This window comes from Danio rerio, chromosome 6, assembly GCF_049306965.1.
Source record: "Danio rerio strain Tuebingen ecotype United States chromosome 6, GRCz12tu, whole genome shotgun sequence".
NCBI lineage: Eukaryota > Metazoa > Chordata > Actinopteri > Cypriniformes > Danionidae > Danio > Danio rerio.
The window spans coordinates 9,070,946-9,087,287 of NC_133181.1; the positions used below are offsets into that span (position 1 = coordinate 9,070,946).

Here is a 16,342-nt window from a genome sequence, read left to right on the forward strand (position 1 = left end):
AGACAGACAGACAGACAGACAGACAGACAGACAGACAGACAGACAGACAGACAGACAGACAGACAGACAGACAGACAGATAGATAGATAGATAGATAGATAGATAGATAGATAGATAGATAGATAGATAGATAGATAGATAGATAGATAGATATTATTTCCAAATTTAAAAATTCGATATATTAGATATCTATCTGCATACTATCCACAATAGACAGACGGACGGACGGACGGACGGGCAGACAGACAGACAGACAGACAGACAGACAGACAGACAGACAGACAGACAGACAGACAGACAGACAGACAGATAGATAGATAGATAGATAGATAGATAGATAGATAGATAGATAGATAGATAATATTACCAAATACAAATTAGACTCGATCATCAAGTGAGACTTCTCACACCGAGCACTTTTATGTAATAGTGAATATTTACGCAACAGTTAACTAGTCTCGTAACCTAGGTCTTCCAGTGAAGCTGAAGTGTTTCGTACACAGAGGCGTGTTGGAGCAACTGCAGCTCGGTGTACGGGCTGAATGTGCTCACGGTGAACCGGAGGAAAAGCTAGTTTGAAAACCTCCGTCCGTTCCTTCGGTCATTTAGGCAGGAGCGGAGGCTTGTGTATCGTCATGATGAAAAAAAACGTGACTAGGCACCCAAAGCTCCGTGTTATGCAACCGCTGACCTACTAACACACATTCGAGGACGACGAGAGGTGTGTGTTTGCGAGTGTGTGTGCGTACGTGTGTGTAAGAGAGGAGAACTGGAGCAAAGCCTCCGACATAACATAAGGACGAAGAGGGAGGGAGAGGTAGACGGCGAATAGCAGCACATTCAGGGAGTCACATTAATCGACACAAAGCCGGTGAGTGGATCACGACCCACGCGGGACATTTTCATCCCAGACTGAAGTTGTAAAAGGACGAAAGAACACAATCGGGACGATTAACTGCATATAGAGACACGGAGGAACGATCTATTGAAGAATAAAGAGGATTCCTGTGTTTAACGAAAGGAATGCGCTATTTGACTCAGGTGAGTTAAACTGCTGTTGGTTTATTATATATTATGTTAGGATGTGTGTGATGTGTGTATTGTGTTTTATGGAGATTGTAGCAGGCTAAGCAGTTGTATGCTAGGCTCTTACCTTGCAACGTGGTCAGGGCATGTTATTGTTCACATGGAAACCGACTCGGGGTCGGCATGACTCTCTCAAATGCATCGTTGACCAAGAAATACGTTGTTTTCCTGTTATAATTATTTGTTCAATGTTCACGTTTAGCCGTTGTAAACTGTGAGGTGGCAACAGATTAACTGTTATACCCGCATTGTGCATTGCATACATATTCACATTCAATGTCAAGGCGAGACGGTCGTGGCGTGGGGGAGGTGGTGAACATTACGAAATCCGAACGCGTGAGGGTCAGTTAATGTCTGTGCATTGCGGAGGGAATATTCACTGTGCATTTCAACTAAGTTGCGAGTCAGCGTTTGTCCATAAGCATATGGTTGTAAAACAACGCGTGGTGGACCGCATCTTCCCACAGGATAATGCGATCCGATGCCAAGCGAGGGGTTTTGGGATACGCGATGTTCAAGAAAGACGCGCGAGGTATTCAATAATTGCGTCATCACATTGGGTTAAATTCGCGTAATGTAAGTACGTATTGTGCAATGTCAAAACTTTTGATGGGATTAAACGACTGTGAAACTGATGTGCTAACATTTTAGTTGTTTAATCCTATCTTATGTGAGGGGAAATTGTGACGCAATCCTCATTGCATACTTGACTCATAAATACTGACCTAGACTTAACTCCCAAACTGAGTACACTGTGCCCCTTTACAATTACACCACTCCCCATTCAGCAATGCCAGGAATCTAAAACTGCCCCACATTGCTTCCAAACTTCATACATACTACTGAGTATAAAAAACTAACACACACACACACACACACACACACAGAGACTATATATATATATATATATATATATATATATATATATATATATATATATATATATATATATATATATATATATGTATGTATGTATGTATGTAGTGAGCTTATTTCTAAGCTTAAATTAATCTAATCGGGAGTATCCTAGTTTATCAACTTAAAGGTACCTGAAGTTTCGGGTATTGTGATTTATGTATTAACCCCCTATACTTAAGAGTCTAGCCAACGCATTATCTTACAGTCATACTGGCCTACTTGGCTTTTAGGTTGGAAGACTGGAGGCGTAACAGTTTTGCCTGCATGTGACTGGGTGAACACATGCAGGGAACCATCCAGTTGTAAACACCATCCCACACTGTGTGTTTAACTGGACCTCAAGCTTTTGAATTGTGATCTATTGGTCTTGAAAGAGGAATTAATAATAAACACATGTAAGGGACCAATAAGACAAATGTGCATGTTGTCAACAGCTTGAATGGTTATGTCATCCTATTTTTTCCTCCAGTCATTATCCATTATAAAATAAAGGTTTACAGGCACTATATTTATAGTAACTTAGGTTTTTGAACTTAGTTCAGCATGCCCTAAAATGATCCTCAACTGTGATAACAAACTGGCATTGAGCCACAACCTGCAGTCTAAGCTGCACATTACTCTGTGATATTAGAAAAGATTGAATGTATTGTGGTACAAGAACAAAACCTGTAGTTTTGAAATCACCTTGCCTCTCTCAAGAAAATGCTAGTTGAATCTGAAGCGTATCAGTGCATCACTGGCGTGATTCATAGCCCGCTTTAATCTAATATTCTGTTGCTGACGTATTTGCTCTTTTTTTCGTACCTCCGCAGTGCTGGTAAATTCCTCTCTCGTCTCCCATTTGGAATCCTTGACTCCTCCCACACCCAAGCACACTATTTTTGGTAGGCACTATAATTCCTCCCCACTTGCTCAGACGCACTCTCTCACAGACACACACCCGCGCACGCACACCGTTGCCGCCCCACTGACCTATTTTACAGCACAGCGTTGGACCCAGTGTGCGCACGCACCGTGTTTACGGAGCAGTCGGTTTCTAGGTCAGTGGGACACACGCGCAAAGTCCACCGCCCTCCCTCTGCTCTCGTTTGCGTTCCTATGGAAAATGGTCATGCAGGGAGCAAATACTTTGTACTTCCATGTTTTCAGAATGAGCTATGCCATGACCACAATCGACAAAGCCATTCGCAGAGGTAGAAATACAAAGCAATACTTACTGAAAAATTCAATCAGGCTTAAACGAAGCAGGCATATGCAAGTTCTGTGTTTGCTTTTGAGAACAATGGGCTGTTTGTTTTGAACATTTTTGTTCCTCTTCCTCTTTTTGGTGTTGAACTATGGTGTTGAGTTTGTGTGTTAGCTTTGTGCAATAGCTTTGTGCGATTATGTAACATGAACTCAGGTTCTCACGATGAGCAAAGTGGAACGAGCTAACAAATTAAGTACAAAAATCCTTAATAATTTAAGCATGGTAAATAAACAAACATTTTAAAAAGCAAAAAATTATTACTGTTGCCCTCTGCAAAATGATGCAAATCTCTAACAAAACTGAATTAAAGTAAAAAAAAAAAAAAAAAAAAAAAAATATATATATATATATATATATATATATATATATATATATATATATATATATATATATATATATATATATATACATATATATTATATATATATATATATATATATATATATATATATATAATAAAATATATATATATATATAATAAAATATATATATATATATATATATATATATATATATATATATGAATATATTATATATGACAAATTAAAAAAACATGTGGCCAATATGTAAGTGTCAGTACATGATGTACTTTTTTAAATGAACTAAATGTTCTTATTTACACTGTCAATAAATAATGTTTGGGACACAAATAACTGATACAAAGAGGGGTTTTTTTCTGGATATTCCACACCTTTAGTTCACTTCTGTGGTGCTTCATTTCCCCGCAGTCCTGGCAGTCAGTCAGGTGTCTATGATTATGTGACAGTGCAGTATCTTACACAATAAGTGTCCTACTGCAGCACGGCGTGATCTCCTACTTGCTGTGCTACGCTACTCTACTGACCTACATTTCTCTTGAGCTTGTAGGACAGAGGAGAAGAGTTTTTTTTAGTTGCTGCCAAGATTAGAACACTGGGTTTTTATCAAATTACCTAAACATATTTGACTTAGAATCATTTGACATTAATCAAAGGTATATATAATATATATATATATATATATATATATATATATATATATATATATATATATATATATATATATATATATATAAAATCAAAGCAGCAGCTGAAAATTACTTATGAACTATCCATACAAAACTACAAGCTACAAAAAAAAAGATAAAAGATAGGAATGCCACCAAAGCAGTAAAGCAGAACAATCTTTTATGCTCTGCAAACAATATGATATTCTTGATTACTTTATATGACTTCAGATATCTTTACCTCTGTGATGTAGTTGTTTCATTCATTCTTGAGGACACATTTTAAGTAAACACTCCCTGTTTTCTTTGTCTTTACAGATCTGTTCAACAGAGACTGAGATAAAACACTGAGCTGAGACTGATCTGACGAATGATCCAACATTTTTCTGAGGGTGCTTAAAAAAAGTTTATTCTCTAACAGCAATCCCAGCCTGAAGGCCACCATAAAGAACAAGGAACAAAACAAGGAAAAGAGGTGACATAACGAACAAGGGAACAATAAGGAGTTTGTCTGAAAACTGAAAGCGATTAAAAACAAAAAAAACAAAAAGACTATCCCATTTCTGGGAGAAGAAAACTTGGAACACACCTGCCCAATGACGGTTGTTTTTGTAGAGTTCCATCTTTTTCTTATCTTTTTGACTAGTCTGGACACTTGAAAATATAGTAAACTGTTTAGAGTGGAAGGAAAAGGCCATCAGTCAGAAAAAGCTACAGTTCCTCTTTGGAGGCGTAAACAGAACCTCGTGCATCAGCATACATACAATCGTGTGCGTTTTTCAAGTTTCGATCAGAAACAAATACTCTTCAGTAAAAAAACATTACTTTTCAATGTCCACTGAGAGCCAGTCATACAAACTGGCCTCAATAGGACAACAATGGAAAGCATAAATCTTCCAACCCAAAACAGCGGTTCCAGCTTGGAAACATTAGAAACATTCTCAAACTACAATGAGAGTTTACCATCTCCTCAAATGAGCAGCCCTCCTCGTCAAGGGCGTCTAATAAAACCAAAGCCCAATTCATCTTGTCGACGGAAACGGGAGTTCATCTCCGATGAGAAGAAAGATGCATCCTACTGGGAAAAACGACGCAAGAATAACGAGGCTGCCAAGAGGTCAAGGGAGAAGCGGCGGCTCAATGATATGGTTCTGGAGAACAGGGTAATAGCACTGAACGATGAGAATGTCCGGCTGAAGACAGAACTCCTGCAACTGAAATTAAGATTTGGACTCATAAGCTCTGCTTCTTACATGGAAAAGACCCAACAGATAAGCAATGGTGCTGAGGCAGCAGCTAATGGAGCTAATGGTTCCGGAGCGACCTCTGGGAATCCGTACTTCTCAAGCAGTGGATACTCCAGTGCTTCTCAGGTCATGATGAACTCTGATTCCTCAGAGGCTGAGCAGTCAACCAGGACTGAACGGCACACAATGTTACCCAAGTACTCCCCCCGTGGATCACTGTCTGACATGTCTGATGGATCTTCAAGGGACAGTCCTGAGCCTATAAACTTTGACATCAAACACGAGAGCTCCGGAATGGACATTAACAGGCTTGAGGCAAGTGTTCTTAATGGCATGTTTAATGGCCATCAAAGTCTTGGACGACTGGAGTCCAACCAACCACAAGAAATGGAGCAGCAAGAAAGTGTCAGCAATCCAGCCCCTCCATCCGCCACACCCCAAAGAAGTGTCATTCTCTTTCGTTCTGGAAGCAGCTCCTACCCTGTTGAGAGTCAGAGGGTTGAGGACGTAGATCAGCAGGAGGCATCCCAAACACAACAAAATGGGCAAATCACTCATTTTAACCAAACAGGGTGCAATCTCCCGCTAAGACATGACGGTTTAGAGACTCTTTCAGAGGTGGCACAGCAGTTGGCCAGGAGGTCTTTGGATTCACCAAGCTATGAATTCACTAACGGAAAGGCAGATGCTGGGGAAAACAGGCGGTTCGTCATACAGCAGCAAGACCTGACCGTTCAAGGACAATGCAGAAGTCAGGTTCAAGACAGCACCCCTAATTCTTTTGCTCCAGATTTGCTCAATGAGGCTGGAAAAGCCCTTGTATACCAGCGGACAAATCCCTACCTCGGCACTCTGAACGAGGAGCCACCAGTGCTGACTTATGAAGGTTGCACAAGAGCAGATGGCTTTTACCAAGAGCACTCTTCCTCGGGGAAGGACAGTTCCTCTAGTGATGGAGACCCACGCAGCTCAGATAAGGAAGCTTCCACTGACGATGAATCTCCCTCATCCTCTTCCTCTGATATTGGTGGATATCACGCCACCCATCAGTCAGCCTCCTCGCCCACTATGGTCACCAGTGATGCTTACCAGTATGGTGACAACCAAGGCGAAATGAAAGGCACTGCTCTGCCTCACAAGCTAAGGCTCAAGTATAGAGCACTGTCCAACGGTGGCTCGCAAGATGTCCAAGCCACCACAGCAGCTATGTCCCCCGAATCCGCACTGCCACAGCACCCATACCTGGCGTTAGCACAGGTTAACCAGCAGCAAGGCAGCAGCTTTGGAAACAAGGAGGGCGAAAGCGAGACGGCAGATGAACTTTGCACGCAACGGTCTCCTTCAAGAGACAAGGACATGGGATGGAAGGAAAGTGGGAAGAGGAGCTCAGGAGGACGAGGTAACAGAAACAAGAAACGTGACTGAAACTGGCACATTACAACGCTTAAGACAGGACTTAATAAATGTCATCTCTACCATCCAATGGAAAGTCAAAAGAAATGGTACCAGTTACTTGCATGGAAGTCTATTGCTTATTCGTAACAAGAAAGTAACTCATGTTCTTGGTTTGTTTTCTTATCAAGAGCAATTCTGTGACCTTTTAATGCAGCTCTGTTCTCTCACTCTCTTTCATAAGCACTTAACTGTAACTCAAAGTTACAAAGGGGAAACTGAGTTCTTTAAAACGATCTTTTTCCTCTGTCAAAACAAACCGACAAAACTCTGTACAGCAAACCTCGACTCCACCTTTGAATATTTACATATCTCTGCCGTGTTTAGTAGCTTAGCTATAGAAATGGGTATTTACTGACCCTTACAATTTCCGCCACAAGTTCAAGGAGTTAAAGTTCTTTCTCAATTCTGATTTCAGAAGTAAAAAAACCTCAACAGTTTATGCCTCTCCTCTGCCTTCGGACTTTAACATTATTGAAGCACTTGGATTATAATACTGTGACATGACTAAACATATCATATTTCAATATATTTTATGAAAAAATGACAATGTCAATCTTTTAAGAGTAGAAAAGTGGGCAAAAGACAACAAACACTGTCTACTTCTTACTGTTTGAATTCCTGTATAGTCCTTTCTTAATGTCTGATGCTTCCACTATATTTTTTAAGTCGTCATCTCTATGTCACTGTATTACACCAATTGACAGACACCAGAATGCTCTCTTCATAGTGTTTGGTCATTCATAGGTCAAGGTTATCCAGTGAAAAATCATCTCTCGTCCACCGCATTACGTTGTATCACTGTAAAGGAGCCTGATGGATCGATCCTCTCCAAAGGTCACTGTGACCAACCCTTTTTTTAAAACAAAAGAAAAGTTGCAATCTGCCTGACATTTAGCCAAATTAGAGTAAAAGCCCTTTCAGAAATGTCAAGGTGGTCTCTTCCAAGGCCTGAGTTAATATGCGGACTGTACAAAGTGTAAGATATATCATTGCCATCTCAAGATGGTTTTGTCCTCTGTGGTCAGACTTCAGAGATGCCTCACATGCTACCTCATGAGAAGAAATGGTTGAGGTTACGCAGAACTGAAGTGTTTCTCCTTTGGTGTGTGTAGCCCATTGCATCATCGTACCCATTAACTGTTGCGTATAAAAGTTAACACACAAGAAAAATGCTGCAACACACAACTAAGTGTTACCGACACACAGTTTAGTCCCACTAGTCGTCTTTGTAGAATCTACCACAGCTGAAAGCTGCTTCTGCACTGAATTTTTTTCATCAGATTTTATACAAATCTGTGTTTATTGTTCCCAAACAGGTGCCTGGCACTGGCCATTTTGTAAAAAGTGTACATACAAATTCTCTTTTTGAGTATTTTAAGTTTGTATCAAGTTTATTTTGGCATTCTATAATAATTATTATTATTAATATTGTATTTTATTTTATATTCCAATGCTTTCCTTCTCTTTGGGTTCATATTTCTTGTGTCTGATCACCTCAATGTGATGCAGTATGTATTTCCATGTCCTGTGCATCTATTTCACCTCTGTACCCTGGTGTATTGTGTGGTATTTACTGAAGTTTTAAGTAAAAAAAAAAAAAATGTTTGTTAAAAAGAGGTTGGTGTACCTGTCAAGGTGCTCAGAATGACACTAAATGAGTGGAAAGAAAAATAAATCATGTTGTACGTTGAATTTAACTTGCCTAATGTTGTTTATTTCATTTAGCAATACCCACACACAAAATGCCATGGGAAGATAATCGTTTTCAAGGTATATCTTTTGGAAAAGTCAAAAATTTTCTGTAATACTCAGGGCTCGAAATTGCGACCAATTAGGTCGCATATGCGGGCGAAATTTAATCAATGCGACCTCATAATATATTTGGGAGCATTTGTGCGACCTGTTAAGATTTTTTCTAAAAACGTGCTGAATCGCTCTTCCCTGCCGCCGAATTGGTTCATATTAGCTGTCAGTCTTTCCGCTGTCAGTTGACAGAAAGCTTTTGTTAACGCGGGAAATGCAAACAGCTCAAGATTGAGAAGTACACACAGATTTGCAAACCCCACCTAAAGTTACAAAGATGACATAGGACATGACATGTGGTGAATGTTGATCCGTCAGCTGAAATTACTCGAGTGTTTTCAGAGGAGGTGCCTGAATCTCAATGTGTTGCATTCACTGCGTGGTCAGTGCAAATGTCGGCTAAATGTAAAATCAAATTCTGTACACATCATCGCAAAATAAGCTCGCCTTTACTAAGTTTAAACTGAATCTGTGGCTCATAACAAAGAGCGGTATTCTGCCGGTGAATCCTGCTCTGCCCGCTTATATATTGGTCTGGCTAACTCGCCTGCTTTATTCTACAAACACAGAAAACCCAAACCAAAACTATTAAAGAGTGATGAAAGTGAGACTTTTCTTACTTTCTTTTGTCCGTTCTTTCTTGAGATGTATGCTATTTTTCTATTTAGTTACTCTATTTAGCTTTCAGCTTTAAATTGAATGATTTATTATAATATTTGTTTTTTGTAGCAGAAATATTATTTATTAGACTGACATGCATATAAAAACAATAGTGCAAAATAAATATTTCTTACTGCAATGCTTCATTTTTGTTTGATGCACACCATAAATAAATTTTTCATAAAGTAACACTTTTTTAGCAGATAACTTACATTCAAGCACATTCAAGGCAGCATGATCATGAGAAATGTTAGTATTATTGTCATCATCATCATAATTAATATTTAATACTTATTAGACATACATTTTGGAATTATTGCACACAAATATTAATAAGTCATCTTAACATTAGTTAGATAGTTGTTTCTGGTTTTTGTTAGTCCTAGTTGATGTTGTTCTCAAATACAATAAACCCCTTAAAATACAATTTGCAATGGTGCTCATTTTTTTGGTGGGTGCTTCTAAATGTTTTCTGGTGCTCCTAAATATTTTACGTTGGGAGCACTGGCGCTACCAAGTAAAAAAAAATAATTTAAAGATACTGTTCCGAAGTGGATGTGTAAGATTTTTTTTATTTACATTTTTTAATTTTTTAATAAATTATATAAATGATAAAATAATTATATTTTTTATAAATCTGATGAAGAGAGCAGAAGGTAATGACTCATTTGAATTATTTAGCCTGACATGTTTACTGCTCCAAAACATCATAAATCTTTCAAAAATTAAATATATTGTTTTCAAAGAGGAAAAAAGTTTTTGTTTTTTACCAAGACAATTAAAAAGAATATATTTTAGAGCAGTGAGCACAATACCGTGATGTTTTTATCCAAGATTATCATACAGTCAGAATCTTATACAGGCCCAAGCCTACACACAAGTCTTAATTCTCATAATAAAGTCATACCGTAAACAACACCAGCCGGCAAACATTACGGTTCCAGCTTCCCTCCTAGCACAATAAACTAATAGAAATGAGTGCTCTGCGAATGCATAGGGACACTCTGTACTCCTGCAGGGCACAAGAGTCATCCAATATGATGTAACACTGGCCAAGTCACAGCACTTGTGTCACAGCCCACAAACACACACAATCATACTCCAGAAGCTGCGACTGAAATACACTTAAATACTTGCATTTTCTCTCTTTAAAACACGCACTTATGGACTTAATCATCAGTAAAGTACAGAAAAATACCAAATCTGAAACAATGTGAGGTCATTGACTAAGAACATGATGTAGCTGTGGTCATGAACACACACACACTCTGCAGGCAGGGATTCAAAGAAGAAAAATAGAGCAGAAAACAAGTTATGTAACTGTTCTGATATCAACTGGCATTAAAAAAAGAATCGCTTGAAGTGTAGGCCATAATCCAATCTTTCAACCTCCCGCCTCAAGAAATGACATCTCGACCGCTTCACCACAAGCTCTTTCCTAACGCACTCGGTTGTTTCCGAGCATCACCTGTTATGCATTGATTAATTTATCGCATCTGGTAGACTGCCAGTTTGTTATATCACCTACTACCTTATCCGACATTAAGTAATCGGCTATTATACAACAACATCATCTGAAAGTATGTAACCTACTCCAGCAGAATCATCCATATTAACGCGCACACATCACCTGTTGTGAACACATTAGTTAAACAGTGTGTAACTAAAAAAAGAAGTGTTGTTGATGACGTGCACGGCAAACTGTGGCGCAGGAATGGTTGCTACGGCAGCGAGAACAAAAGCAAGGTGACTTTTAGCAAAGCTGCAGTGCTTTGTTCTCTGCGCTGGTCTCTCTTTTTTTCTCCCTCTTTCCCCCATTTTTGATTTGCTCGGAGTATGCGGATCCTTACGAAAGCAGGTCAGTGGAAAAGTAGGTCAGTGTGGAGGGGAGGAGAATGGATGAGAGAAGGGGAATTCAGAGAGAGTGAGGGTTGGGGTGGAGGTGCAGACACGTCATTCATCCTGCAGAGAGATTACAGACGAGTAAGCAGAAACGCTGCATTGTGATCTCTTTAATAACTGAGCACTATGTACAGGCATCAATGCAATAGCAAACAACAAAAACAACTGCTGCCGAATGACAATGAAATGTAGCTTTTCTTGACTTCTTTTAGAGAAAAGTCATGATTATATACACACCGAAAAAAAAAATACTGGATTTACTACAATATTTAAGGTAAGTTGTTGCAAACAATTAATATGGGCTTGAATTTAATCATATAAATTAAATGTAGTAATGTTCAAATTAATGTATTTAAATTGAGTCCATTTAAATAACTTATAAACACTTCCCTAAATAAATTAAGTACATACATTGAAATTTTTTTTAGTGTATGCTGACATAAAATACATGATTCCATAAACAGTTGAAGTCAGAACTATTAGCCCCCCCTCTGTTTATCCCCCCCCCCCCAGTTTCTGTTTAACAGAGAGATTTTTTTCAACACATTTCTAAACATAATAGTTTTAATAACCCATCTCTAATAATTGATTTATTTTAGCTTTGCCATGATGACAGTAAATAATAATTAACTAGATATTAAAGTGACATTTAAATGCTTAACTAGGTTAATTAGGTTAACTAGGCAGGTTAGGGTAATTAGGAAAGTTACTGTATAATGATGGTTTGTTCAGTAGACTATCGAAAAAAATATATAGCTTAAAGGGGCTAATAATATTGAGCTTAAAATGGTGTTTAAAAAAATTAAAACTGCTTGTATTCGAGCAAAAATAAAACAAATAAGACTTTCTCCAGCTGAAAAAGTATTATCAGACATACTGTGAAAATTTCCTTGCCCTGTTTAACATCATTTGGGAAATATAAAAAATTTAAATAAATTCAAAGGGGGGCTAATAATTCTGGCTCGATTGTAATTCATTCGGGTTGTCCGATGTTATATTAAAACCATAGGGATTATAAGTTTGTAGAAGTTACATTAAAAAATACCCATAAATATAAAGGTTTAGTACTGCTTCAGTGAACGTGAACAAGTATATTAAAATCCATTCATTTTCACTAATTGTAGTATATTTTTTTCAATGTATGCTTTAAATGCTTTAAAAATAAGTTAAACCATTGTAGACTACAAAAATATGTACTGCAGAGGCGCTCCCTCCCCCTCATTCTGCTGTGGTAACCCCTGATGAATAAAGGGACTAAGCAGTAGGAAAATGAATGAATGAATGAAAAACTCCAATCTAACCCATCTCCACTAATTCCACTGTGGCAACCTCTGAAAAACAGATTAAGCCGAAGGAAAATGAATGAAATCAGAAAATACTAATTTGTATTATAATTTGAATGATTTCAAATTTCTAGCTGACAAATGGGTAAATATAAGTGGTTTTAAAAATAGTGGCAAAGTATAAATGAGTGTTAATGAGTTATTTCTGGGCTCACTGTATGAAAATATGTTTACACTGCAAGATTTGTTAGTTTGATGCTTGAATGATTCTTCTCATCTTGGACCCATTGATAATGGATATACAGTTTATCCTATAGAAATGCTATTAGTGCTATTTGAGCAAAAGAATTAAGCTGTCTTTTGCTTTATCGTCATGAACAGATTTGTGCAAAGCCTAATGATCCATATCTGAGAATGTTTCAAAGAAAATCTTGCGCTTCAAAGGAAGCAAGAAAATCTGACCTTTTGTACAAAGGTTCACCCAATCACACATTTGATTAGTGGGCTAGAAATAACCCAGAGTAAAAAATCCTTCTTCAAACATCTTGTTCACTTTATAGCTTGACTTGGTTAACAAATATGTCTAAGAATCCATCATTTTTAATATGTAATAGTGCCTTAATTTATTATAATGATTTACATTTTTTCCACTATAAAATGTGTCTTTTAAATAGTTTTTAGTTATATATTTACATATATATTTTAAACAATTATTTACAAAATGCCCAAAACAATCATTTAATGATGCTATTTAATTTCTAACATTCATTCATTTTCTTATCGGCTTAGTCCCTTTAATAATCCGGGGTCGCCACAGCGGAACGAACCGCCAACTTATCCAGCAAGTTTTTACGCAGCGGATGTCCTTCCAGCCGCAACCCATCTCTGGGAAACATCCACACACACACATTCACACACACACTCACACTATGGACAATTTAGCCTACCCAATTCACCTGTACCGCATGTCTTTGGACTGTGGGGGAAACCGAAGCACCCGGAGCAAACCCACGCGAACACAGGGAGAACATGCAAACTCCACATAGAAACGCAATCTGAGCCAAGGCTCGAACCAGCGACCTTCTTGCTGTGAGGCGACAGCACTACCTACTGCGCCACTGCTTTGTAATTTCTAACACAATCCTTAAAAAATAATGTATATCATTCGTTTATTCATCTTATTTTCGACTTAGTTTCTTTATTAATCTGGGGTCACCACAACGGAATGAACCATCAACTTATTTAGCATATATTTTACGCAGCGGATGCCCTTTCAAATGCAACCCATCACTGGGAAACATCCATAGACTGGCCAACCACTAAGCATACAGTAGTCGCTTTTGGACAAAGCGTGTGAGAGAGTGAGACCAGCGATCCTTGCATGCATGAAATATAGCACATAGGACAAGTTTTGCTTGCCACACAACTGAAAACGTGCTAGATATAATACAGTTTTTTGTTGTAGTATTATACTCTAAAGTTTTTTTAACAGGCGAATGACATGATCTAGTGCAGTGGTTCTCAAACTGTGGTACGTGTACAACTAGTGATACGCAGGCTTCCTTCTAGTGGTACGCGGAGGAATGATGTATGTCATGTACATGGTACAAACATTTAAAAATTAATCAAAAATTATGTATATAATTTGCCATTTATGACATAAAGCCTATATTTCTAAGGTAATCTGCCACTTTTTTTTAACTGTGCAGAGTTGTAGCTGCTTTACTGGGCCTACTACGCTATCGTATTTCAATACTGCTCATTTTGGTGGTACTTGGAGAGACAATTTTTTTCTGAGGTGGTACTTGATTAAAAAAGTTTGAGAACCACTGATCTAGTGGATTGTCTACTGTCTATCTTAATTAGATCTTTAAAATTGTGTAGAAAAGATATTATGCTAACGGAGAGCATTTTGGCAGATCACCTACTGCACTTTTGATTTTGCAAAAACTAATAAGTTAACTTAATTCCTTCATGTTGTCCCAACACAAATCAATTGTGTGGAACCCGGCATTTTTTACAGTGTAAAGTCATTCATTTAATGCAGAAAAAAAATCTCATTTTTGACCACGAAAATGAGAGCAGAGGCAGGACAAGAAGGAAAATCAGAACAGAAAAAGTGAAGGAAGAGTAAAACAAGCAGAGGAAGAAGAAGCCGGAAAAAGAGGGCAGCGAGAGAAAGAGAGAGAGAGAGGAATGGAGTGGGAAGAGAAGATGTTTTGTCTCTGAACATCTGCAAGAGCGCTGGGATTCCAGAGCACAACATAACTCTGGTTATGTAACCCAGTTGCCTAAGATGTAGGTCAAAAAATAGAGAGCGCAAACAGGGGCAGAAGAGTCTGAGCGCCAATGTGTGTCATGCGGAACAGGATTATAATGATGACGTGCGCGCTTATAAGCATACGAGTGTCATGTAGAAGCATATCACAAGATGTGTATTAATCGGGGTTATGTGTGACGTGTGAGTGTATATTAAGTGCTGGTGAGAGTTTATAAGAGGAAGTGTGATTCGCAGAGGCAGATCTAGTGAAAGGGCAGCCGAATGTAGGTCAGAGTCTTGCCCACACCCCATTCCCTCAGTCCTAAAGCCTGTGACCCATTCAGTCCGCCCTCTCTCTCTCTCTCTCTTGTTCACCCTTAGGTAACGCAAAATGCTATAACTACAATTATGGCCTGTTTGGCCACGTCTGCATTCATCCGGATATGTTTGAATATGCTTTCCATTCATGCTTGCTCATTCAATGGGTTAACAAAACTTTCTCATTCACAACAAAACTAATTTCAGTGCTAAAATCCTCTGACTGCACATACAGTGTAATAAAAAGATGATACAGAGGTGTTAAAAAGTTATCATGCTATTTTATCTGCAAAATATAATAATTTAGCACTCTCAATCACTATCTGTCACCATTAGCAGGTATAATATAAAATGTGATTGCTTCCATGTTTCGGTGCTACAATCACAAGTACATTGTCAACACCTTTGTTGGAATTTAAAGTCCTGTGAAATTAAAATGGCATTTTTTTTAGATGTTAGTACCAGTATACAGTTAGTTTTAAGAATGCCTACAAGCTAGTGTGCTTCAAAACAGTGACAAAATTTGAGTTTAGAAGATATACAGTACTGTGCAAAAGTCCTAAGCACTGTACCAGTTTTGTTGGCCTAAGACTTATATAAACAATCAGTCTTTTGTATTAAAAGCAAACAGAAAACATAGGAAATATGTGCAAAAAGAACAACAACAGCACAACATTTCCTCTTCAACCCAGATAGCAAAGCATTCTGGCCCAGATTTGGCATAAATCTGGCACAGCAGGCATTCTCTGGCATTGGCACACAGCAAGTGGGCCAAACATGGCCCTGGTTTGGCAGAGGTGGCACCGTCTTTTAGGCGGCACACAATACTGGGGAAAGATGTAAATGTAGTATTTGGCCAAGACATTAATAATTGATATGTGGGCTATGTAAGTTTGGCCTATCTTGACCTACATTTAAAATAAATTTTTATTATTTTTAAACAAAGAAAAAAAAATCCTCCAATCAGGTCACTTCCGAAAAAAGCATGCCCATAGCACGCCTAAAGTGCAATGAATATTGGGTTTATCAGTTTCATTAGAGCAGTGACACACCAACAAATCTGGCCCAGTTCAGGCTCATTTATGAGTTAGTAACTTGGCTGAGAATTGGCCCAGATATGGTCCATGTTTGGCCCTTGTCTGGAAGCCAGACTTGGTCCAGTTATGTACCGTAGTT

General features: G+C 38.3%; 3 protein-coding genes across 13 annotated transcripts in view; 1 reads left to right on the forward strand and 2 right to left on the reverse strand.

Annotated features, from left to right (window-relative positions):
- The window catches only part of LOC137495917 (uncharacterized), a 68,242-nt gene extending 66,904 nt beyond the window's left edge, over nt 1-1,338 (reverse strand). The window contains exon 1 of the mRNA XM_068221881.2: nt 1,154-1,338. The gene's annotated coding sequence lies outside the window, so the exon portion shown is untranslated. The remainder of the gene's footprint in view (nt 1-1,153) is intronic.
- The window catches only part of rgl3a (ral guanine nucleotide dissociation stimulator-like 3a), an 89,918-nt gene that overhangs the window by 1,848 nt on the left and 71,728 nt on the right, over nt 1-16,342 (reverse strand). The gene's annotated exons all lie outside the window — the stretch shown is intronic.
- Nucleotides 786-8,637, forward strand: nfil3-5 (nuclear factor, interleukin 3 regulated, member 5). Of its 3 annotated transcripts, XM_073952632.1 has the most exons (3): nt 786-1,041; nt 2,817-2,888; nt 4,557-8,637. In XM_073952632.1, exon 3 carries the CDS (start codon nt 5,117-5,119, stop codon nt 6,908-6,910), a length of 1,794 nt encoding a protein of 597 aa, XP_073808733.1. In that variant the 5' UTR covers nt 786-1,041; nt 2,817-2,888; nt 4,557-5,116; the 3' UTR covers nt 6,911-8,637.